Source organism: Daktulosphaira vitifoliae, unplaced genomic scaffold, assembly GCF_025091365.1.
Source record: "Daktulosphaira vitifoliae isolate Bord-2020 unplaced genomic scaffold, ASM2509136v1 Scaffold_2, whole genome shotgun sequence".
In the NCBI taxonomy this organism is placed as follows: domain Eukaryota; kingdom Metazoa; phylum Arthropoda; class Insecta; order Hemiptera; family Phylloxeridae; genus Daktulosphaira; species Daktulosphaira vitifoliae.
The window spans coordinates 42,498,846-42,525,412 of record NW_026099573.1 but is presented as its reverse complement, the minus strand read 5'-3'; the positions used below and the strand labels follow the sequence as shown (position 1 = coordinate 42,525,412).

At 25.9% G+C, this 26,567-nt stretch overlaps 3 protein-coding genes across 4 annotated transcripts in view; 1 reads left to right on the top strand and 2 right to left on the bottom strand.

Moving 5' to 3' along the window:
• LOC126898348 (molybdenum cofactor synthesis protein cinnamon) overlaps positions 1-8,739 on the bottom strand; it is an 11,554-nt gene extending 2,815 nt beyond the window's left edge. Inside the window, exons 1-16 of one of the 2 annotated variants that reach the window (XM_050672293.1) lie at positions 8,429-8,739; positions 8,219-8,367; positions 7,462-7,613; positions 6,666-6,853; positions 6,377-6,572; positions 5,444-5,562; positions 4,426-4,584; positions 4,203-4,364; positions 3,977-4,142; positions 3,808-3,901; positions 3,502-3,689; positions 2,740-2,825; positions 2,509-2,680; positions 1,479-1,663; positions 475-591; positions 286-414 (exon numbers count right to left, since the gene is read on the bottom strand). In XM_050672293.1, coding sequence (XP_050528250.1) covers positions 286-414; positions 475-591; positions 1,479-1,663; positions 2,509-2,680; positions 2,740-2,825; positions 3,502-3,689; positions 3,808-3,901; positions 3,977-4,142; positions 4,203-4,364; positions 4,426-4,584; positions 5,444-5,562; positions 6,377-6,572; positions 6,666-6,853; positions 7,462-7,613; positions 8,219-8,261 — 2,156 coding nt within the window. In that variant the 5' untranslated portion in view covers positions 8,262-8,367; positions 8,429-8,739. Of the gene's footprint in view, positions 1-285; positions 415-474; positions 592-1,478; positions 1,664-2,508; positions 2,681-2,739; positions 2,826-3,501; positions 3,690-3,807; positions 3,902-3,976; positions 4,143-4,202; positions 4,365-4,425; positions 4,585-5,443; positions 5,563-6,376; positions 6,573-6,665; positions 6,854-7,461; positions 7,614-8,218 lie in introns of both variants that reach the window. The other variant, XM_050672294.1, reaches the window with a different exon arrangement.
• A 1,594-nt stretch (positions 8,740-10,333) lies between these two features.
• Positions 10,334-16,511, bottom strand: LOC126898291 (putative uncharacterized protein DDB_G0282133). The gene is made up of 7 exons (XM_050672232.1): positions 16,472-16,511; positions 15,688-15,775; positions 13,395-13,773; positions 12,543-13,329; positions 11,937-12,488; positions 11,265-11,819; positions 10,334-11,184 (listed from the first exon to the last, which is right to left on the bottom strand). Exons 1-7 carry the CDS (start codon positions 16,509-16,511, stop codon positions 10,334-10,336), a joined length of 3,252 nt encoding a protein of 1,083 aa, XP_050528189.1.
• Positions 16,505-26,431, top strand: LOC126899212 (ionotropic receptor 21a). The gene is made up of 11 exons (XM_050673814.1): positions 16,505-16,693; positions 16,763-16,885; positions 17,668-17,979; positions 19,763-19,965; positions 20,429-20,566; positions 20,630-20,797; positions 22,286-22,527; positions 25,193-25,333; positions 25,411-25,606; positions 25,683-25,881; positions 25,953-26,431. The coding sequence occupies exons 1-11, from the start codon at positions 16,586-16,588 to the stop codon at positions 26,214-26,216; spliced, it is 2,094 nt and encodes a 697-aa protein (XP_050529771.1). The 5' UTR covers positions 16,505-16,585; the 3' UTR covers positions 26,217-26,431.
• The last annotated feature ends 136 nt before the right edge of the window (positions 26,432-26,567 follow it).

Sequence of the window (26,567 nt, the reverse complement as noted above, 5' to 3'; positions counted from 1 at the left end):
TTTTTTTTTTAATTTTTAAATGTTTTTAAAAATTTCAAGTGGATTATGCATTATTAATATACATCAGTACGATCTGTACCTCCCACGCTACTCACTCAATGTATGCTTGTAGCTCAATAATTACTTATTCTACAATTGTTATTGACCAATTAACAATTTTTTAAAGAAAAGAACTAAAATCTAGTTATTTTAAAATTTTAAATAAAAAAAAATAAATTTTATTTTTTAACATTAAAAACAAGGAATAAAAAATACGATTTTATCATAAAATACATAATATATTACTCAGTAAAACTTTGATTCATTTTTGGTGTTTTTAATATACTAAATCCTTTACATATGTTGTCACACAGCATTTTGGAAACTTCACAAGTATTAGAATTAACGTGTGGAATAATTTCTACATTTGGTGTTCTATAATTTCAAATAAAATTTAGAAGCATTATCAAAAATTATTTTAAACAGAAAAATTACTTATATACAGTAACATGATCAATGCCAACTGATTTTAATAAACCCTTATTATAAGGATTTAGTATAACACCTTCACACAAAAGTTCTTGTCCTAAGGCTATATCGGATCCAATATTTCTGTAAAGAGAATTGTAAATTATAATTTTAAGTGTATAAATTATTTATCTGATAACCACTTATAATGATTTCATTAGAAAATCCTAGACCATTTAGAAGTAATAGATGTTTAACCCATGCAAAAGATAGTGGAAAACTGATAGACTTAGGAGGCTACTTTCTATTATTTTAGTATTTATTTATTTAAACTGGTAATATCCCAATTACAAAATAATAAATGGTAGGTAGTATAAAATTATACAATATATATCTCAATTGAAGTTGTAAAATATTTACAGTAAAACAATATTTAAATACACATTATAAGTATTACAAATAATATATAAAGAGATTAATTCACTAAATTATTTCAACTGAAAATAGGAACTTTTAGCCTATAGCTTGTAAATTGGAAAAACACATAAAAAGTATCCAATTTCCTGATATTATGATTAGAAAAATGAAAATTTAATTTTGAGAGTAAATATGGATAATAGGTTAAATTCATTCATTAGTTTGAAAATAAAACATAGATCAAACCAAATTCCACTCACTTCTCATCACTCAAGACTTATAAAAGGGAGCAAAAGAACTTAAGCCTCAGATCTAGTAGAGGTAAACATCACTTCATTCTTACCTACCATGAATGACTCTTGTTAAAAGACTACTTAAGAAATAACAGTTTAATCTGAAAATCATTTATCACAATAGAACTTGATGGCCATACTTCAAGCTAATTTAAATTCAGAGTCAGACTATGTTTTCCTCAGTTAATTGATGTCTCACCACTTAGATGCAATAAATTTAGTCAAAAAATTTATATTGAAAATATGAAATAAATTATTAAGAAATATAGATAATGTTTCTAATAATATATTTATGAATAATTAATAGCAAATGATATTTACCTAATATTATCTAAAATTTTTGGCTTTTTCAAAACTAGAATTTCCATTTCTAATGTCTCTTCTAATGATTTAGATACTAGAGATGTATCTTCAACTTGTACAACACAATTAGCACCAGGGGGTAGAGGCGCACCAGTACTTATTCGAGCACAATCACCAAATTCAAGCTCTTTTTGATGAGATGGCTTAAGTATAATAAAATATTAATATTAATCAAGAAAAAGATATTAAAAATGGTTTTAATTAGTATTTTTAAATAATCAAAAAATGTTATATAATTGTGATTTACAATATTTTGACAAATCCTATAATGATTCTTATCTCAACTTGTCAAAATATTGTGAACCATTCTGACACAGCTAGCAAGGATTAAATCCCATAATGATCGAATGCATCATAGTATCCTAAAAAACATTTAATATTAAAATTTGTACATCGTTATATTAGCTTTGAATTTTAACAGTTTTAATAATTTGTTAATAATATGTCTTTATAACAATTACATATAGATGTTTTTATTTTCTTAAAGTGTTTAAAAATTCTATATCCACTAAAAATATTCAATTTTTTAACATTTATAATCACTATTTTAATAATTTATACATCTAACATTTTCTAAAATTTTGATACCAAAAACTGATTTTTTGATTTTTATTTTTATATACATTTAGAACAAAAAAGCATTAATATGAAAAAAAGGCAAGATATGGAATTAGTTCTTATGCATCGAGGCATACTATTTGCAAACATATCACTTAATGATTGTACATTAAACTAATATGTATCGTTTGGGCCGTTAGTGTGGTATGTAGCTAAAGAAAATATGGTTCCAGATCAATATTGATTATGTACTGTGACAAATTCAAAAAGTATATCTGAGTGCATACTACATTTTACAAATCTAAATATAATTAATTCACAACATTACATATATAATAATATACAATAATACATAAACAATAATATTGGAATCAAAATATCAATTGTTATTATTATTTATATGGAAACAGATAAAATTAAAATAGTTTACTTCAGTTCCAGCTACTGATATTTGCACCACTTTAAACAATTTTTGTTCATGATTGTGCCAAATTTCATCTTTGTTTAGTTTAATAGCATATCCATCTTTGATTGAAGCACAGTAAGGTGGTAAATTTTCCGGAGAATAAATTGTTGAAAATAAAGAATGTCCTTCTGCTAATCTTTAAATAAACATACATTTTATAATAGCTAAATAATTAAAAATAATGATTTTATTTACTCAATTGGTATTAAAATTGCATTAGTAAAAAATTTTCTTTTCATTTTTTTTAACAAAATCTGTATGTTTAAGTTACTATATGATTCCTGTAAATTCAATTTCATTTAATACAGTATAATCATAAAATTGTATAAATTATGCTTAAAATTGGGTAACATAATATTTTATATTAACCATCAATAAGTAAAATTTGTTCAAACATCTGACCCATTTTCTTAATGAACTTTTAAAAATGTAACAATTTGTTTTGATTCATGAATTCGACCTATTTAGCTCAGTTGGTAACACATCGAGCTTTGGTGCTTAAGTACCAGGATTTAAATCTATTACATTAGGTTATGTATGTTTTCTCGACCTTTCTAGCTAAGCAATAGCTTTTAGAGAGAATATTAAACATCAATATTTATATAATATAATATATAATACATAATGTTAATACTTGAAGTAAAATTTTAACAAAAATAAATGTGAAGACAAATATATTTGTTGAAATATGTGAACTATAGCTGTAAAAAGAAGGTAGCTATATTTTCTAATTTAAAAAAAATTATTAACAAGGTTTTATATTTTTATCTAATACACAATGTTGTTTGTAACTTTATTCTTTATATTATTTCACAAATACTAAAGGTTTTATCTAGTATTAATCAGGAAAATGTTCCTTTTTGTTTTAAGAGCCCAAAAATTAGAGCTACTCCCTTTTACAGAAAACCCTTCAATTATTATTTTCTTTAGAATTAATATAGTGATTCTTAAATTAACCTTTGGCCAAACTTCATTATTATAAAAAGAAAATGAACTTTCATAATAAATGCTTTCTATATTGTCTGTAAGAAAAACATTACATATTGTTCCTGCTTCAACTATATTTTGTTCAGTAGATGATGGTAACTGCAGTAGACAATTAGAACCAACAAAACTTAAAAGTCTGCTACTTTGTTGATGTTTAACTAAAAAAATTATTTTTTTAAAGTAAGACACTAATGTAGATATTTCACTAGTGTATATAAAACTGAATTAAAACTACACATAAAATATTTTAATGACTTTAATTATAATTTTACTAACTTAAACACGATACATTAAACTTTCCATTTTCATACTTAAGTGATGCTCTTTTGAATTCTGGTCTTATATCCAAATTTGAAATTCTATGTGTTAGCTATACACATTTAAAATATTATTTTAAACAATAAAAATACAGAATAGAGTTGTACTAATGTAAAGTTATGTTTACCATTGCTTTTAAAGAATAAAAAATGTGAGATCTACCAGCAGCTGATCTTAAAAATGGTAGTACAAATAAATGAGTACAAACACCAGCTGACACTGGATTTCCCGGTAAGCAAAAAATGAATTTCTTTTTTTTTTCAAAATTTAAAGTGGCAAATGTAGTAGGTAATCTGTATATTATATAAATCATAATGTAATGTATCATAATAGAATTCAAAAATCAATATTACCCAGGCTTTAAATTAACTCTTCCAAAATGAATATCGGCATGAAAATGCTCTTTAAGTACATGTTTTATTAAATCTTTCTCACCCATGGATACACCTCCACTAGTTACTATTACATCAGCATTAACAAAAGCTGTTTGAAAAGCACAACAGAGTTCATACCAGCTAAATAATTTAATTACATACTTATAAAAAGTACTTCATACTTTTACAGACAAATGCTTACTCATCACTTATGATTTGTCCACATTGAATATTGAAATGCCTATCATTGTAAAGAATATCTTGAATCATAGAAGAATTTGTGTCTCTAATAAGACTTTTTCCTGATTCCTCATTATTTTTTAATTCATCACCAGTAGAAAAAATCCAAATGTTTGGAGATCTGAATAATTTAATAGACAATTTAATAATAACTAATATTAATAGTTAGAAGGAATTTTAAATAAAATTATTAAATAAAATATGTTTAGTTAATATTCCAATCATTGATGTTCTCTTTTTATAAAAATTTCCTTAACTTGAAATTTAACAATAAAAAACCCAGCACAGGGGGGTCATGGCATAGTTGGATCAAGTATAATGATATCTGACAGTGATTAAAATCACTATCAGAAAAAAACGCTTCGATACAAATCATTAGATAGTGTTTAATTTTAAAAAATTGGTGTATTATTCCAAAAGCTATATGATCTGCTAGTTCCTTATTAATATTTTGATTAAGATAAAGTATGTCGAATAAAAAAGGGATAATTATAAAAAATATTATTTTTCATAAAAAAATAGTGTTGATCCATACTCTTTTCAATAAGTTATAGCATTATAAAGTTAAATATGTAAAAATAAAATCAAACATCTATAAAAAAAAAAAAATTATATTGATATGTTTAATTTTGAAAAAGTTATGGCAGTTTTTAGTAAAAAAAATTGAAAAAATGTCAAAAAAACGCGATTTTTATATTTGTAATTTTTTTGAAGGTTTCCCTCATTTACGGGGAACGAGGGAAATTTTTTCAATTTTTAAGGATAATGTCTCCCATTTACGGTGAACGGAAGAAAAATGTTCAATTTTTGAGGGTAATGTCTTCGACTAGATACGATTTGTGATCTTTTGACGTATCGTTGAAAGAAATCCGTTCAGTGAGAGCTGAGAAAAAGTGGTAACAGACACAAAAAAAAAAAACACATCATAGTAAAACCAATACCTTCTCAGCTTCAAATTGATAAAAAACAAAAGAACTCACATATTTTTTTGCAAATAGCGTTCAAATGAATGTTCTTTCAATAAACTTAAAGCATTTTCAATACTGATCTTAGAATAAGGGGACTCTCTATTTCGTAATGCTATTTTTGTAACACAATCCTGAAATAAAATATTATAAGTAAATAATTTAAAAAGTTTTTGATAATTTAAAAAACAAAAATGTAATTTACAATTATTTTACAATATGATCAAAACAATTCCTTTAGAGTGTAAAAAGATCAATATGAATTATTAAATAGGGTTGTGTTTAGACCATTTTTAGATATTAAGTTAATGCCTAATATATGTTTATTAGATGCCATTGCTTTAAATAAATAATACCTATTTGATGTCTTAATATTACGAGATATTTGGTTTTCAAAAGTTATATTTTTACTTCTATTATTCTGAACAATTTTTTTTTCTACAATATCTACTCTATATGGCTTTTTGTGATAATACTCAAAATATATCCATTTCATATTATTATTTTTCTCAGACATTATTTATCATATAAAAAATGAGAATTTGAAATTCTCAATAATGATCATTATTTTAATTTTTTTACATTTTGTGATAGCAGTTGTATTTAAAATACCTGTAAACAAAATCACCCAAGAAAAATTTGTATTTGGTGATGAATATGTCAAGTACCCAACCCATTACTATAGAGCAAAAGTATAAGTAATACAATTTTATAGGCATATAAGAATATTGAAATTTTTAAATTCTGTAACTTTATTTTATAAAAAGTTACAAATATGAATTTATAACATTAAATATTATCTTCTAAACAAAGGAAGGTTGTATAGCAATTAATAATGAACAGTTACAGAGTTAAAGTTTTTTATTACATTATATTGATTTTGTTCACTATGTATTAAACACTAAACTACTTATTTTCTTTTTTTTAAACAATTAATGCTGTTATTACCGGCACAGTAGAAATTTTATTGCTATTTGCTTTCACTATCTGTATATGAAATTCATTACTAATATCTTTTTCATCTCTTATAAGTGAAACTGCATGAGGTATAACTTTAGATACTATACGTAAACATTCTTCAGAAGCTTTTTTACTTCCAGGGAGATTTATTACTAAAGTACTTTTACAAATTCCTGACACAGCACTAATTATGTAACAAGAAAAAATAATATCAAATATATTTTTAATTTAATTTTTTTGTCTTTCTATCAAATTGCAATTAATAAAAAAGACTTACCGAGAAAGCATTGCCATTGGTGTGATTTTTAAACTTTCATTTAATATTGTTTGAGTTATTCCAGGGGTTAGCTTTTGAATGATTCCTAAAGTAGCTTCAGGAGTTACATCTCGTGGACTTAAACCAGTACCTCCTGTGCTCAATAACACATCTATATTGTCTGAAGAACACCAGTCAATCATTTTTTTCTGTAAAAATAATTCAAATTTTTTTTTATTTTTTAAGCTAAATGTCTCATGAATGATATTACTGTTTTTTAAAAGCATTCTTAACATTTAATTAACTCAGTATCAAACCTGTAACAGTAATCTTTAGAAGACCTCCCTATCAACAAAGTTATGCTATTTCTATTTTTATGTTTACTTCATTAAATATAAAATAAATGCATTTTTATTTTTATGGGGTTCTTAAATTAAAATTAAATTACATACAAACAACAACGGCATATGCAAGGATATGAAGGATCAATGACTCTATTGTCCATAGTACTACTTGCAGTCTGAACTTAAGGTCAGAATTTTAAAGGAAGAAAAAAAAATTACTAGACTTTATTATTAAAATAAGCAAATGAGATCAATTATTGAAGCTTTAGTTATTGTGCTTTCTAATAATAATGTATCATCTAACATGTTAAGTTATTAAATATAAATAAATTTTCAAAACTATTTGTCCTTAACTAGATATACTTATTTTTATCAGACAACTTATTGTAGCTTATAAAATAGATTTCTAATATATTTAAAGAATTTTACAATAAATCATAATTAATTTTCCTAAATATAAAAGTAACAATTACCTTTATTATTTCATAATCATCAGTAATACATTCGTAATTAGTTACTTTGCCACTATCTATTATGTTTTGAACATCTATTAATTCTTTCAAATTTTGGCCACTTAAATCAAACTTTGTTGGGTCTAGATTTGATTCAGTTCTTGAGTCACTAACTAAAAGATTTTATTATTTTAAGTTTAAGTGAATAGTTATTGATGCCTTAAGAAAAATATTTTGGTTTAAATATTTGTTTTGTATCTTAGTTGAATATCTCAGCAGTTATTATTAATCAAAAATGTTGTAAAAATTCAAATTTAGCTATTAGAATTTGTAAAAGTATAAAACTATTTTTTAACAAATTATCCAAAAAATACAGCTATTGCCACTTTGGTTATTCCATCAATACTAATGTTAATAAAGTAAAATAATATTCATCAACAGTTAAAGAAAAATTTTAATATTAATACAATACAAAAAGGATATTTAGAGTAATTATTAAAATAATAATAATTTCAAAATCTAATATTACATTATTCATTGTTAAAATATTAATAAATTTGTAAATTTTTAAAAAATTTTTAATTTAAAAAAATGATGAATATATTCACTTATATTTTTGGAGTTTTGCCATTTTTTTTTATTAAGATAGAATTTTTGAAAAATTACATGTTAAAAAAGTTATGTTTAAAAACAAAAATATATAAGTTATATAATTACACATCAACCTTTAATATTAATGAAATATACGATTTTATTCAGTATATTAATTATAACTTACTAGTCAAGATTCCAACTCTTATAATTTTTTGAATAGGTTTCATAATAAAAAATTTGTTTAAAAAAGTTAGCAGAATATATAATTTTTACTTTTGAGAATTGAAGTTTAAAGTTATGCCACACAACTACGTTATTTTATTTAAAATTTTGCTAAAAAATAAAATTCAATCTCTGTATAAAATAAAATATTTTATTACTTAAATTATAATACTCGTGTACTGCACGACAGAGTTTGTATAGTTAATACACCTATAAAAGATAAAATCTACCAAAAAGTAGCAATTAAAGGAGTACATGCACGTTATTTATCTAATGGAGTACCCGAATTTAAATATTTCAAGTTTTGTTAACGCTGCACAAATAAAACGTTTTTATCACAACTTTTAATTGATCCACTTCATGCTACTGTTAATACATGTACGTAACAAAACAATGAAACGAGAAAAATATCTTAAATGAATCCATTGAAAATCAATGAAACCTTATTACTCATGATAAAATATAACCAGCACCCAATTATTAACATGTATTTTTCATAATAAAGGAGACATTCTCACAATAAATTACTATTGAGTTTCTCATATCAAAATCATTCTAAAATAAATACAAGTTTCTACATCAATAATTATGAAAGTCTATAACTCCAACGTATGTGTACGACTAACTGATAAAAATTGATTTTAGTTAGTACAAAGTAATAACATTTTTATATTAGATTAATAAGTTTATCTTTTAGAAAGTTTGGAGAAATATACGGATATATTTTTTAGTGTTTAATTTTTGTTTTGGTTAAATATTTTGCCGCATTTTTTCAAGGCCGTCAGCAACGGGACACATTATGCCACCACAATACTGCCTTAATAACTTTTTACATAGATATAAATATTGTTAAATCTTGTTTTGGTCAGGCTAGAGGTAGCTTAAAAAACTATTAATGTCATTCTCTTAATAAAATATATTTTCTTATTAAAAGATACTTATTAAATAAAAATCAAATTAAAGTTATATTTCAGTGAAAATAGTTATTATAATCTTTTACATATAGAAATCAAACGCAGATTTTATGCAAGAAAATTTTGCATAAGATGTTTTTATAAGTAATTATATTGATTACACAATATGCTGTGGAAACGTACACGCATTGCTTTTAATACACGGCAACAATATTAGATTATTTAAAATATTATTACATGCCTTAAGTTTTAAGGCACGTACAAATTTAATTTATGTTTTCAACCACAAACAATCTCTTAAGTAGTAAACCATTCAGATAAATTATAAAATTTGATTGTAATATTTCTTGTAACTTATCCAGTATCAAAATGATCTCGAGTGTTCTCAAGATCATTTTATTATTTTATTAATACAATAGAGTACAACTTTATTCTCTATTATTTTGTCGTTACATTTTATTGCGCTTTATTTGATATATTATCACGTTTGTATTTTGTCTAATTATCTAGTTTTGTTTGATTTATACTTTTTACAAATGAGCGATTTAAAATTTAATTTTACTATCAAGTATTGGTATGTTTTTGTATTTACCCTGCGGAACGGGATCAGAATACATTCACAGCCCCTCTACCAGTCGTAATAAGGCGATAAATGAGGGGTTGCGTCTGATCGACAGCCGATATAAAAATTTTGTCAAAAAGTATGGGTATATATAGATGATGTAAGAGATCGGTTGGTTGATCGCAAGTAATTGGGATAAATTCTAAGGAAAAGAAGAACAATATCTAACGTTGGTAAATTTATATATAATCCGCCATAAATCCAGAATTGAACTAAAACATTTTATTATACGCAAAATTGATTCACAACTTAATTTAAAAAAAATCAAAATATTCGGTAAAATTATGAAAGATGTTTAGTTTTTTTTAGTAGATATAAATGACCAATATTGACGAAAGTGATGCTTGGAACCTCCAATTTTTTGCTTATTTAACACTTTTTTAAAGTAACAAGAAAAAATGATTAAAATTATCAACGTTATTCAATATACCAACATTTTAAATAGTATAATAACTTTTTAACAAATGTTTATGTTAAAAACCTACAAGATAGGTAATGATAATTATTTATTATTGTGGTCTATTTAGTTTTCACGAGTTACTTAAGTGGGTTCGGTACTGGGATATTCGGATTGGACTTCCGTAGAACATAAGAATGTCGTATTTTGTGTACAAGAACATGGGACATTGCTATGAAACTGCATTTCATCTTTTTTGTCTGAATCATTTATCAATAGTGATTTTTTTTTAAAGCACGGACATATCGTACTTTTATTTATATTGGATTCCTCTAAAGCGTTCATTGTTTTTTTCTCTTTCAATTCGTTATTCGGTTCCATTATATCACAATGATCTTTTTTCTCGTTTTGAGTATTTAATTGACATTGAGTAAAACTTTTTTGCATAATTTCTGATTCGTATTTGCCTATGCACGGTCCACAAGGACTTAATATTTTAGTGTTTTGATCTTCTTTAGGATATTTCGTTGAATCTTTTTTAGCATCAATTATAGGATTAGTAGTTTTCTGAGGGCAAAAACATTTTTTACCAGATTTTATTTCTTCATCTTCTTGATTATTTTTGATCAATATTGAATCAACGTTAATGTTATTGATTAATGTAGAATCTATTATAGGGCATTTTTTATTGCAAACTTCGTTATTGAATCTTTTAGAAGTATCATTAGTTGTGGATTGTAACACACACATTGACTCTTGTTTATTACCAAGTGAACTTGACAGAAAATCACAATTATTTTTGTCCATTACACTCAAATCATATTGACCATTTTCATTGTGTTTCTTACAATCGAAATTTACTGAATTATCAGTAGCTATTTTATCTATTCGATTTCCAGAAAAGGAATTATTCGCATTGTATGAGTTAAATGATGTTTTAGTGTTTTCAGAGATGTTATTTTCGTCACAATATGAGTCACTTTCCGACTTCATTTCTGAAATTAAATTCAATAAAAATATAAGTAATAAGTTAATTTCATATTTTAATTTTAAAAATTTACCTATTATTATTTACCTTTTGATTGCTTATCAATATTTATGGGACAATTGGTTTTTTTGGGTTCTATAATGTTAACTGACATTAAAGTACTTTTTGTTTCCAATCTAGTCTGAATAAAGTCACAAATACTACTATTACATTTTGTACATGAAGTTTTCTCTTCTTTTTTAATTTCATATTTTAAATTAAGATTGCTTTTATTAGGACATTTTGATGTCCACTCTGGTTGTGGTTGAGAATCTAGGAATTGACATATATCATTATTTTTCAATGGCGATTTGCTTGAAGGTTTATGATTTTCAACAATTTCTATATTATTATTTTCTTGGAAAAGTTTTGAATTTTTTGTCCATTCTGGTTCGGGTTGCGATTTTAAAAACTGACATATGCCATCATTGTTACACTTAAATATTTTATTAATGTTATGCTTTTCATTTGTTGACTTTGTCCAATCTGGTTCTGGTTGAGATTTTAGATATTGACAAATTTCATTATTTTTACATGAACGACTTGAAGTCTCTTGTTTTTTTTCAGCTTTATTTTTTAGTGTATTTTCTGATGTTACCCACTCTGGTATAGGTTGTGTTTTTAAATAATTACAGATACTATTACGTTCACAAGGACAAGTTGAGGGTCTATTTAATTTGATTTTTTCAGCTTTTTCATTATTGTCATCATTATATTTACTTAAACAACCAGAAGATTTGGTACGCTGTGGTACTATTTTAGATGGTAAAAATTCATAGTTCTCATCATTTTTACAAGACATTTCAAGTTCATTTTTTCTAGAATATATAGATATTTTAGACCACTCTGGTATTGGCTGTGATTTAAGAAATGAACATATAGCATTTTGATTACAACTTAAATTCAGTTTCTCATCTAAGTTCATATTTGCATCGTTTTTTTCTTCAATTTTTATCTCTTTACTGCAGCATTGCTCTAATTTCATATTTTGTTTATTTTGGGAACCATTGGGTTTATCTGAAACATTTGTTTCTAACATATGGTTGTTTAAATTGTCATGACACTCGCTCTTTATATACATTTCGTCAATTTGGCCAGTATTCAATTTTTTTTCTTGCTTAGGTTCATTAATAAATTCGTGCTGATTAAATTTGTCTACTTTATTATTATTCCTAAGTATGATATCACATATTTCGTTAAAACTCAGCCATTTTTCTTCGTTGACTATAGATTTATCAATAGTAGTATTACTCAAATTATTTTTATTTTTTTCTGATATAATTTTTTGAAAATTAGTTGTTTTTAATGATAGAATATCCCATGAACCTTCTTCAAATTGTTTTGGATACAATGACTTTAAATTTAATTGTTGGCATATTCTATCACAACCTGGCACCAAGTCTTTTTTCGGTATTTCCTCGATAATCTCTTTAGAATTGTTTGAATTACTAAGTTCTCGTGACATTTTATTTAACAAACTTTTCGATTTACTATTAAATCCTGCACTACTATCTAAATTAAATATATTACTCTCAATTGAATTTTCAACAGTGTTGTTAGGTGTTTTCATACTTTTTAAAATCTTATCCAGGTTAGAGAAAAGAACCTCATCTGTCATATCTGTATAAGATCCTTCTTCTAGTATATTTTTAAAAGGGTTGTCCAAGTGTTTTCCATTTAAACCTGTAGTAGAAGTATGCTTTTCTAAAAGTTTTTGTTTAGAGGTTAAACTTTCTCCATTCATGTTTTGAATTTTTTTACTTGGTTTTGAAGCTTTACTTCTCATACTATCCTTAGAACTTGTAAGTTTTTTTTTACGAATATCATTGATTGAAAGTTTTTTAGTTGATGTAGTTTTGATTTTTGACGAATTTTTCGGTGCTATTTCTTCTTTTCTTATTTGCTTTACTGTTGTATTATTTTCAAATTTTGTTTTTGAAACAGTAGTTATGCTTTGAGATTTAGTTACTACTATTTCAGGTTCTGCAATATTTTTGCAACTTTGTGTCACACTAGTAATCTCAAAATTTTCTCGCGTTTGTTTGTACGTTTCTGCATAGACATTAGCTAGTTTTAGTTTCAATTCATTTTGGTCGAGAGCCACTTTTGATATCTAAAAATATATTGATTTTCATAAAGTATCAATCTTATATTAGATACACATATTTATTTAATTACTGCTTCGGCTAATTGAACAAAACAGTTTTTCATTGACTCTATGTTATTTGAGAGAGCATTTAACTCATCATTTTTCATATCGACTGGACTATTTAACGAGGTATTAGTTTTTCCAATCCTTTTATTTTTTTCTGATGTAGTATCCTGATGCAACGTTTTATCAGAAACAAAAGGATCATATATTTTCTTGGGTTTAAGCCGATTTAAAGTCTCATAAATGTCCGTCATGTTTTTTAATCTCTCGTGTAATAAGTTTAATTTATTGATAGGAACTTTGTTATCAGGTGTTATTGATGAACTACAAGGTTCGTCTGAGTCATTTACTTCACTACGAATATTTTGATGAACAGTTTCACAAATAGTTTCAATGGGTTTTCTTCTAAAAAACCACATGCAAATTTTTAAAGGTTGCTCAAAATAAATTTTGCTGCCAAAGCAATATTATTTATCAAAAATGTACATATATATAATTTTTTGTTTAATTATTTTAAGTAACCTAGGAGAATTAATTATTCTAGAAAAAATAACTACTCATGATTACATTAATTATAGTGTTATAAATTTGAATGCAATAAAAAAATATTCAGTGTTTTGCTTTAATTTTATTTATTTAAAACACTGTAGTAAAACGTTTCAATACGTATTTAAAATATATTAAAAAAATTAAACATATTTATCAAAAATTATATTGTTTTTGACTTCAGAGATTGATTAATCATAAAGAATTAGTTACCAGAAGGTTTTCCTTTTTCAATTATACTAAACAACCTTAAATTTGAAATAATTAAAAATGATGTTAAAATAATGTTACTGTGAAAAATATTACAAAATGGGATATTTTGACAATAATTGTATCATTATTGGTTTTAATACCCCGTAACTTCTGGAATTCGTGATTTTAAATGGTTTTTATTTTTTCATCTTAAAGTACATTGTGTTATCTTTAGCTTAATATAGGTTTGAAACAGTTAGGATTTTTGGAAAATAATCAAGAAATTAAAAAACAAAATATTTTGATATGATTTTTAAGCCTCCCAGTACCTTGATTGTATGATTGTATTTTCAAAAATAATATGTTTAAATAAGGTTTAGAAAAGATAGGTATTTTGAAAGATTTTCTAATATTGAAAAGAACAAAATGTTGATATGATTTTCAAGTTCTCAAAGTACCTTTTAATTAATGATTGAATATACAATAAAAGTATTTTGTCGGCAAAGCAAATGTTTCTAGTATTATCAATAGTCATTCCGCAATAATTCATCAAGTTGTCAAAAAGGTATATCAATGTAAAGTGAATACTAAAAATACGAACATTGATTGTTTTTTGACAACCGTAATTATTTAGAACATTTCTATTTATTATTGAGACAATTCGGAATTTTTAAAAATTATGCTGTTTATAGCTTCAACTAGATACGTTTTGATTTTTTGACGTATCACTGAATAAAATCAATTCAGTAGGTATGGTAGTAATCGCGTATACAGGCACAAAAAGAAAACAGGCAAAGTAAAACTAATAGTTCCTCAGTTACACATTAAAACTAAAATATTTATAAATTAACTAAAACAATAATTTTAATTAATTATTTTATGTTGAAAATCAAAATTTTTCAATGAATAAACAATTAGTGTTATCATATCAAAAATTGTGATAATACAGTAAGATTAAATTTGTATTGTTGAAAGGAAGGAGTTAAAAATAATATTTAATCACTGTCTAAACAAAAGTATATCAACAATTTAATTTAGTAAAACAACAATTATACAAACAACAATTATAACATAAGACGGTAATAACGATGCAATGACAATGACAATAACACTGATCGTCGCGAAGAGTTCCAAAAAAACAAATCACATAGCAGCCTGCTATTTTGTAAAACTACATCAGCATAAATTATAATTTTTTTACTTAATAGTAAAATAAATAATTACACTAATTTTAATTTTGATTTCAACATGTATATTTTCTTTGTTGTAACAATTACCAACTACAACTTGTTACAGACAGATTAATAAATTGTTATAAACAGTGGTGTTCGTTTTTTGGTAATATTACCTACGTCTATATTAAAAACGTTTTAGGACACAAAACAGCTTGTAATATTTATTATTTTATTCAATTTTCTTTTTAATGGTGGATGAAATATATTATGGCCCTCTGCAATATTTTTAAAAATTGCGATTATGAAGGTATTTTTGTGGAAGAGAGACCTATTCTGTCAGTGATCTTGGCGCCCATATTGGCTTTAGTCCGGCACTATACTCACTTTTTAAAATGTGTAGACTTACTTTTCAGGTAACTCTTGGTTCTTTAATGTGATGAGCAAAACTAAATTTAAAAGAAATTTCCTTTCATAATTAAATCTTGTTTGTGACACTATGAATAACAGTATAAAAGTTTTAAATTTATTCAAACAAATTAAGTGTGCTGTTGCACTAAATCCTCTTTAACTTTACACTAATTCTATACACATTGGCAAAAAATGGTTAAATACTTGGAGAGTTTAGCCCCCTATATTATTTAAAAAATTATATATATTGTAACATAAAAACGTATTTTAAGGTCAGAGAAAAATATATCATTTAATATATTTGACCTATTAATGCAAAAAAATTTTAAATATAAATTTTATTATGATACATTTGAAAACTTTACATTGTACGTACGTTAAGTGGGCCAACTTGGGGTGGTGTTTAAACTTAGGTAAATAAATATTTTACATATTTGATTACTTAACTTTTGTGAGCAAATATTGTGTGTTTCTTAACAATACTTGTAAAAATTTTACTAGTGTGGAAATTCATACAACTAAAATGATATTAGACATTTGGCTCATTTAATTGCACCAAAAACATTACTAAATTTGTATGTTATAATTTTGTCATTAGTCGCCATTCTCGTTTATGAAAATAACATGGTCATGAATCAATTTAAAAAAAAAATGAAAACTAAATCACAAATTTAATAATGCAAACACAATAAAAAATTAATAATCAAAGTCTCATTTTCTTTCAAAACTGCAATTATTATTATTACTTTCATAAAATCAAAGTGGCATCAGTTATGTCATACGATTGCATGACTGTAAATAATGTGATGTTACTGTTGCCATTGTATGACTGTGTTAGAACACAAAAACCTTACTACTAAAATTGTGTTTATTCTTAACTCTTTTTAAGAGATAACATGAAGTTCTTGACATTTCGATTGTTAATTTTTAGCGTAGTTTTTAATAAATACGTTGTATCTATTTCTCATTTAGAAAATCATATATTGCACTTAAATGTAGTTCATGTAAGTAAAAAATATAAAACTCAAAATGTACTATTATGGTACTTATAAAATTTTATTTTATTATCAAAGAAAGATAAACAAGAAGTTAAAGTTCTGAGTTCATTAACTAACATAGTTATAAACAAATATCTGAGTAGATGTCATTTAAATATAATTGTTGACGACTTATTTGGGAATGACCGATACCACAAAGTAAGTTGAGAATATAATGTTATGTCTTAATTATATTATCTAACTTATGTTGAGATCAATTTAAAAACTTTGTTTAAGTTTAAGTGGTACACTTTATTATAATATTTTGAACTAATTAATATCAGCACCAATTCTATTGCAAATTGTATTATAATTTATGCAGTTATAAATGGTATGATGAAAGGTGTCCTCCATCTTAGTCGAAAAAGATTTCAATTTATTTGAAATTGTCTTGAAAACGCTTCGTTATTATCAATTTATTGTCAAAAAAGTTTCCTAATTTTTGATTTTGACACGGCCCCGCGTCGCTTCGTTATACACGTTGCCCCGCGACTCGTGCCACCTTTATCAGCCGTCGCCCTACTATGAGTATTTGACTGACCAACATCGCGTGCCATACGCCACGGTGCAAAGTCCAGCAAGTGCCACACGGCCGACGACGACCAGCCGCATATTTATTGGTGCTCAGAATAATTGTTTAATTTTAGTTGAACTTTATTTGCACTAATACACTTAAAATCGGATTTCATTAATAGATATAAACTAAATTATTCATTAAACATAGTGTAATTTTATTTGAAAATGTAGTCTCTTACACATTAATTAATGTTGACTGATCTAATAAAAAAGTTGAAATCTCAATTATTTATGATTTGTTTAATACATTTAAAAAATCAAAGTTTTGGTATTTTAAATGTTTAAATGATACTATTGAACAGAGTAAACATGTAAAGTTAATTTAGAAATTACTTTTAAAAAATGAATAATGTTTTCTTCTTAAGGATGTTTTGAATTTTGTGTTATTATCGATACAATCTGTGTCATATGAAGTCTACCATATATCTCGGCACTCTGCAAAAGTAAAAACATCAAAAGTTAGTGAGCCTGGTTGTAGGAATTATATGATTTTATGTCATGATCTTGATCATACAGTTGCCAAATTTGGATATGCCTTTAACAGTAGAGTATTTGTTGTTACGTCTGATTCTAAGTGGCATATTAAAGAATTTTTTAATGGTAAAGTCGCACAACATCTAATGGATTTATTAGTGGCTGATGTCGGACCAATTTTACATGAATCAAATAACGAAAAGGTAATGAAAACAATATATTTACAATGTCATATATTAATAATTTCATTTGTAGTATATTGCCTCTATAGTTTCATTTATAATATAATATCTTATGCCCTTATAATATCCTTCTCATAAAGGTGTTTTACCTAAAGAAAATTTACCAAATTATTTTAAAGGACGCTATACAAAAAATAAAAAAAACTATAAATATATTTATATATTTTTAATATATAAATTTTATTATATTAATGACGAGAAAATTATTTGTGATCTAGCACGGGGGCGCCGGATTATTTTTTACATGGGGGGGCAAAAATTTAATGACTAAAACGAGGTTCCCTTGATTGTTACTAATCTAAAAAGCGGGTTAAGCTTTTTTTTGGTGGATTTTAGTGATCATATAAATTCGGTAATTTATAAATTTTACTCTTAATAATACATATTATTAGCTTCGATGCGAAGCTGAGAACATATTAATTTTACCATGATGTGTTTATTTAATTACGTCAAAAGATCACAAATCATATCAAGTTGAAGACATTACCCTAAAAAATTGAACATTTTTCCTCCGTTCCCTGTAAATGGTGAAAATCCCCTAAAAATTATGATTTTTAAAATAGGTAAATTTCGATACTTTTTTTACTTTTTTTTCTAAAAAGTTATTATAAATGAACAAATTAATATAATTTTTTTTATATTAAATATCTCATGTATTTCTCTTGTATCTTATATAATATTTTTGAAAATCTGATCCTTTACCTGCCCACAATATGGGGTTTCAAAATAGCAACTTTTCTACAAAATTCAACTTTGTGAACTTAACTTTGGAAAATGTTCCGGAAATACTGCGTCCTTTAAACATATATCAAATTAAAGCTTATAATACGTACCATAAATTTAAAAAAAATGTCCCAACTTATCTTCTACGTGCAAACGGCTGCTGTAGTTAAAAAAATGCTATTTATGTGTTAAATTTTTCGATTTTAAATTGCTATACCTTTTCGAAAAATGTATAGATCAAAACAAATTTTTGTTTCTAAATACATTATATATACCCCTTATACTGGGGGGCGTTAAAAACTTCAAACACAAGTATAAAAAGTAGAACTTTTTCAGCATAACTTTTGAAAATGTTCCGGAAATATTGCGTTCTTTAAACATATGTTAAATTAAAGCTTATAACTAATACTATAAGTTTAAAAAATGCAAACAAAATATTGAGCTTTTCTGATAAATTTACTGTAAATAGTAATTATAAAATTTCCTGATAACATATTAATCTTAAGAAGTACCATTTTTTTTTATGTAATGATGACTTGCAATTCGAGCTAAAAGTTATAATAATAAATTCATTTTTTTTTTATTATAAACTTTCACTTTAAAGGATAAAAAAAAATACGTTAAGAATGATTACTTTTAACATGTTAAAAATCAAAATCAATAATAATTTGAAAATAATTAATTGTAAAAATTATATAATACATAATTAAAAAATTATGCATTATATTTTTGAATGTAAGATGTTGCTTTTGTAATTATCCACCAATTTCTTAGAATTAAACATTATCTACAGATTCATTTTTTATTTGTTTAATATTTAATAAATAACAATGTGTTGCATTATCAAAATTATAAAAACACTATGTTACAATTCAATTTCTTCTTTATAATTCGGTGAAAAGTTGACAATGGGGATATGGGTGTCATATCCACATTCCATCCATCATTATGCCAGTGTTGTAATTATTGCAAAGTAAATCAATAATTCATGAACATTTATTTATCGCGTGTGTTAATCTAGGCAGTACCTGATATAAATTTATACACTCATGATATTTATGTAGACAGTTTAGGAAATAGTGTTCAAAAAATATTGACCACGTGGAAAAAGAATCGTTTAACAAGACCAGAAGTAAACTTGTACCCTTCTAAGTTAGATCATGGTTTTCAGGGTCACCGATTTATATTGTCTGCCATCGATAAACCACCTTTAATATTTCGTAGGTAAGTTTTTCCAGTATTATTAAATATATCATACAATTGTCAATTTTTAAAAAGTACAAAAAACTTAATTAATATAATATATTACGTTTCAAAGTATTAATAAAGTGATCAAGTTCTTATTGCTTCTTGGAAAATTGTTAAAATCGATGAGTTAAACTATGCATAATAATATAATAAAAATTGATCACTTGTGGCTAATTAATTAAATTAAATTAAAACTATATTAAAAATATTATTAATTTAAAAACTAAAAAATTACTAAAAAGTCACTTTTTAGTAAGTTTTTGTGGCTTTTGAGTTTAATATTTTTAATATTTTTTCGTTTTTAAATTAATAATAATTTTAATATAGTTTTAATCTTATTTAATATGCATAATAAATTTTGCGGGAGTTCATATAAGCTTAGATGAATCTCTAAATAATTAAGATATTTATATTTTGTTTAATTAATTATTTATGGAAGCTCACATCTCAGACCTGACACAGATCAAAATGACAGCAACTATTGGGATGGTATCGAAATCAGATTATTACGAATGATAGCTCAAACGTTAAATTTTACATTAGATATACATGATGCTAGTTTTTCCAAAGATATGATGTAATTTGATACACCAAATTTTATAATCGTCAATAAACTGATTTCAAATAAATTTATTTTTAGGAATGAGCCTGAACAACGTATTATTAATGATTTAATAGAAAAAAAAGCGGATTTTGGACTTTCAGGAATTTACATAACTAATAGTCGTTATCCAATAGTCGACTTTTCTCCAGTTCTTGTGCGAGATTGTGGTACATTTCTTTCATTGGGCTCTTTTGCGCTGTCCAAGTAATTAATAAAACGGAAGCACAGTGTGGTCGCGGCACAGTGTGGGCGTGGCATGGTTAAAACAAGTATAAATTATTAATATTAATGATAAAAATGATATCTGACTGTAATTAAAATCACTATTATAAGAAACACTTCGATGAAAATCTGTAGATGGTGTTGAATTTCAAGAAAATTGGTGGATTATTCAAAAACAAAATTCTAACTCAAAAAGAATTAAGGAAAATTGCAAAAAAATCATTGCCATAGCCCCCACTGTGCTGGGTTTTTTTTTGTGTCTGTCAATACTTTTTCTCAGCTCTCATTGGACCGATTTTTCTCAACGATACGTCTAAAAATCACAAATCATATCTAGTTGAAGAGACATCCCTTAAAAAATGAAAAATTTTTCCTAGCTCTTCGTAAATGAGAGAAATCTCCAAAAAAATCTTAAAAATCAGTAATTTTTGACATTTTTTTCACTTTTTATTTTTCTTAAAACATCAATTAAATTTGGAAAAATTAACAAAATAAAATAATTTTTTTAGCTTCGATGCGAAGCTGAGAAGGTATTAATTTTACTATGATATATTTTTTTTTATTTATTAACTTTTCTTTTTTGTGTCTGTTACCACTTTTTCTCAGCTCTCACCGAACGGATTTCTTTCAACGATACGTCAAAAGATCACAAATCGTATCTAGTCGAAGAAATTACCCTCAAAAATTGAACATTTTTCTTCCATTCATCGTAAATGGGAGAAATCTCCAAAAAATTACAAATTTAAAAATCGCTAATTTTCGAAATTTTTCAATTTTTTTTACTTAAAACTGTGATAACTTTTTCAAAAATAAACAAATCAATATAATTTTTTTTTTAATAGATGCCTAATGTTTTTACTTATCATTTGATATATTTTTTTTATAAATTTAATTCTTTACCTGCTTACATGGTGGATTCAAAATGAATACTTTTTCACAAAAAATTAACTTTTTCAACTTAAATATTTAAAGTGTTCCGGAAATACTGACACTTTTATATATACCTTAAATTAAAGCTAATATAATATACTTTATTATGCAAAAAAAATTTTCGGACTTAAAAAAACTTAATTTTTTGGGGTACTTTCACCATTTACGGGGAACGAGGGAAAACTGTTTAATTATTGAGGGTAATGTGTTCAACTAGATGCAATTTGTGAACTTTTGACGTATTGTTGAGAAAAATCGGTCCAGTGTGAGCTGAGAAAAAGTAGTGACAGTCACAAAAAAATAAGTAATTAATAAACACATCATGGTAAAATTAATACCTTCTAAGCTTCGCATCCAAGCTAATATCTTATAATATACATAATCAACCTTGATTTTAGTAGGTATTGTTATTTCTATTTCAATGTTAAATAACAACTTAAAAGTAAATCTGTTTTTATTAGAGTTAATAATTATCAAATTAATTATATATAACTAATCATGCAACTTAACTAATTGAACGTATAAATGCTTATTTAATAGGTATAGAGCAATATTTGGTCCTTTTCATTGGAGTATTTGGTTTATGGTATTATTTACATACATTTTAGCTATTTTCCCTATAGCTTTTACTAACAATCAAAACGTTAAAATGTTGTGTAATACTCCTAAAGAAATAGAAAACATGTGTTGTTATATGTTTGGTACATTCACTAACCTTTTTACATTCAAAGGAACGAGATCGTGGACTAATACCAAAACAGGATCTACTAGACTCTTCATCGGTACACTTCAAATAGTATATTAACCAAACATTTTATACAGAGTACATTAATCAACTAAGGATAAAACACTAATTTTCTTAGAAGCTCTTCAAAATTTTTAATTTTCGTAAATGTAAAAATTGTTCAATTCAAAAAAACTTTACAATAATATGTAGTTAAACAATTTTTTCAAACCTTCTGGGATGAAAAAAAATTATTTAATAACTTATTAATGTGTGATTTTTGAATGAGACAATATTAACCTTTACAAAAACTGAAAATATTCAATAGTGTCAAGAAAATTAAAAAAATAATTTAATAATCAGTGTTATCAGTTAACCTAGTTACTTGTGTTCCTTATAAGTTAATTAATTACAAATATTCTATTCGTCGTTTTTTGTTTGGTGGTGTTTTTCTTCATAATTAGTTCTTGCTTTAAGCTTGCGAGTCGTTGGAGGTTATAGTTTTTTTAACACGCTTATATTAGTTTCACATGTATGTGTGTTTGTTGTTTGTAACTCCACGCGCCATGTGTTATTATTCTCGCGTATCCCGTCGTCTATGACCTTGAGACTAAACTGTCGTAACGCTTTCACCCCACCCCGTTCACCACTCACCAACTACAATATTTTCCTGTATAATTTTATTTTTGGTTTTCGTACCGTGCGTGCGTGTCATCAATTATAATATATATCAATTATATATATTTATATATATAAACAAATTTTTATTGAGACACGGCCCCGTCACTCGTGCCATCTTTATCATCCGTCGCCCTACTATAAGTATTATTGTTTATACGTTTAGTCTTCTTCCCGTTGTTAAAGTGACAACGTCGATGATGTACGCCACCGGCTCCGGACGTGCCGCATGACCAAACTCGACAAACTTTTTTTGATTTAATATACGTGTATAATATATAAGGGATTACAATTACAGGTAGCCTTTATTATCAATGGTAATAAAACACATTGTTGTGAGTTTACAAACACACTAACTGGCAATACAAAATTTATATCTATTGATTGTCATAATTGATAATAAACACTCTGTGACTGTGACAACGATGTCATAAAAAACTAAAAAGTAAAAAATAAATATAATTAAAAAAAACTGAAAAACACGCTTTTAAAGCAATATCGAACTAAAAAGTTAAAAATAATTTTTAACTTTATAGTTCGATTTTTTTCAATTTTTTAAACTATATTTATTAGTTCATCGAATTTACTTCAAAGTTTGTAAGGTTACTCAGCTCAACAACTAATTGTAAGATCACTACCCTATCAATAAGAATAATAGCTTTAGAAATGATTTTAAACGTGCACTCGCTCAAATTTCTGAATTTAAACTTGAAAATGCTAGACTAAGTAATGAAATTGTGACATTTAATACTAAACTAAGTAACTTTGAAACTCGTGAATCGTTAACCCAGACGTCTTCTAGTATTGGTCCAGTCTTGCAGGAGCTGTTTGAGCGTGAAAGGTGTTCCTATAATATAATTGTGTATGATGTACCTGAATCCTTGTCTTCTACTATTAATGAGAGAATTACCAACAACAAACAGTCTATTTGTAATTTCCTACAACCTCTTGGTTTAGAAATTCCTACAAGTTCTAAAATAATTCGGCTTGGTAAATCTCGTTCTGGAACTAATCGTCCTATTAAAATTATATGTGATGCCTAAGTGACAGTAACACGCCTACTTATTGAATTAAACTCTCGTAAAAATTCTGGTAATCACTCCTTTGGTAATTTTCGTTTTGTACGCGATAAAACTCCTATGCAACGTCAATCGCTACGCTCCTGTCTCTAAGAACTGGACATGAGAACTCGTAATGGTGAATCAAACTTGAAGATTGTATACATTAATGGTGAACAAAAAGTTGCAACTTCTCTCCCAAAGAACGTAAGAAGTCGACTACAAACTTCTCAAGCATAACTAACTCGTCTACCAGATTACCCGTCATTGGGATCTACCAAAATTGCCGTGGCTATCGATAAAAAATTAGTGATTTTTGTGAACACTATTTTGTGTCTTAGTTCGTCCTATTTTAGAGTATGGTCCTATCATCTGGAATCCATATGCAGCCAACGACGCTTGTTTGGTTGAAGGAGTACAACGTAGGTTTTTGCGGTTTACTGGTCTTGTATTAGATATTCCCCATCCCCAACATGAATACTCACCTATTGCCGAATACCTTAATCTTCCCTCACTTGCTGATCGCCGAAAGGCCCTAGATACTAAATTCTTAAAAAATTTACGTGATGGTAAAGTTGACTCTCCATCTCTTTTAGCGTTAATTAATTTTAAAATTACCCAGAGAATATCCAGAAATCACATTCTCTTCTTCATACCTATCTATTTTTCTAATTATATTTATAATGAGTCAATTAAACGTTTAATGAAAAATGCCAATGAAGACCCCTCTTCAATTTTAATTAAACATTTATTTTATATACTTTTGTTTAAATGTTTGTTTTTTTTTCTTAATGTTTATTATTTTTATATTACTGTTTTTTGTTTTGTTTTTGTTTCATTTTCAGTAACTATATTTTTGTATAATAAGGGTCAATCCCGTTGAATAAATAAATAAATAAATTTAGTTCAACTACATTGTCAACAAGAGTATCTTATCCTTAATTGATCACCCTGTAGTCTACTAGCTAATTATAATTATGAATATAGGAACATATTGGATTTTCACAATAATAATCACCACTGCTTACACTAGCTCTATAATTGCATTTATTACTTTACCCGCACAACCAATGACTGCGGATACTTCATATGAGTTGATGCAAGAGAAATATAGGACCATAACATTAAGTAAGTGATCTAAATTAGTTGATAACTATACTGTAATTTTATATAGTACGCATTATGTATAGTTTTTTTATTTACAGATAAAGGTGTATGGAAAAAATACCTCAATGCAACTGATGATATTGTGTCAAAGGAACTGTTTAAAAACGTTAAATTCATGACCACCTTGGAAGATGCCATGGACTTTATTGTCAAAACCCGATTCATACTGGACTACGCGTTTCTGGGCTCCAAAATTTCTCTCACCTATTTGTCTCAGAGCAATTTTATAGAAAAGTACAGTAAATTTATTAATATATATTAAACATGTATAAAAAGAACTGCGTGTCTAAAATAGTTATTTAAAAACTAGGTATAACAATCGTAAAATTTTCTTTCACGTCGGATCCGAGTGTTATATTCCTTTCAATATAGGGTTGGCGTACAAAAAAAATTTTCAGTTTCGTAACTTATTTGGTGATATTATACTACGATCTCAACAAAGTGGATTATTGTATAAAATAAAAAAAGATATAGAATGGGAAATCATTCAAGGTTCAAAGACAAAACAAGTAAAAATGAATTTTTATAATAAACTGGCAATATTAATACTTTATTTTGTTTTTCAATAAAACATTTTTAGTCTTTGACGTATAAAACAAAACCTGTGGATCGACAACTCACGTTGGATGATGTTCAAGGGATGTTTGTGCTTTTAGTTGTGGGAATGCTTGTTGCGAGTTTCATGTTAACAATTGAATATGCAGTTCGGTGGTGGACCAAAAAACAAAAAGCACGAATTATATTTCCAAAACCTCCATTTAAAACTTCTCGTTCTATGTCTATGATACCTTCTATTCAGAGCATACCTCTTCCAGATAATCAATTTAGACCATTATCTAACTAAAACTTTAAGAATATAAGATTTATTTATAACATTCATGATAAAAGTTATTGATACAATTATATTTTATCTTAGCAAAAATAATTAACATAATGATTTTATCTTATCTATTAAAATAGATTCATGAAATTAAAAAGTAAAATATTTATTTTCTCAAAAAAAAAAAAAGAATTTTATACATATATACACACTGGAACAGAATTTATATATGATCTACCTAACACACACATATATATATATTTATAATCAATTTTTAAAATATAGGACTATATTTAAAATATGTTTTATGTTATTTATTACAATTACAAAATATATATTAAAAAACGGATTTTATATAGATAAGTTTCAAAGAAA

Bases quoted from the DNA above. Each gene is read 5' to 3' on its own strand.
- LOC126899212 (XM_050673814.1), top strand. From the start codon at position 16,586: ATGAAGTTCTTGACATTTCGATTGTTAATTTTTAGCGTAGTTTTTAAT. The intron at 16,886-17,667 runs GTAAGTTGAGAA...TTTCTTCTTAAG, and splicing joins GGAATGACCGATACCACAAA to GATGTTTTGAATTTTGTGTT. The intron at 25,607-25,682 runs GTACAGTAAATT...TTTAAAAACTAG, and splicing joins CAGAGCAATTTTATAGAAAA to GTATAACAATCGTAAAATTT.
- LOC126898291 (XM_050672232.1), bottom strand. From the start codon at position 16,511: ATGGCAACAGTAACATCACATTATTTACAGTCATGCAATC. The intron at 13,774-15,687 runs GTAAGTCTACAC...GTGGTTTTTTAG, and splicing joins AACCAAGAGTTACCTGAAAA to AAGAAAACCCATTGAAACTA. The intron at 11,820-11,936 runs GTAAATATAATG...AACCTATACCAG, and splicing joins CAAATCTTCTGGTTGTTTAA to AGTGGGTAACATCAGAAAAT.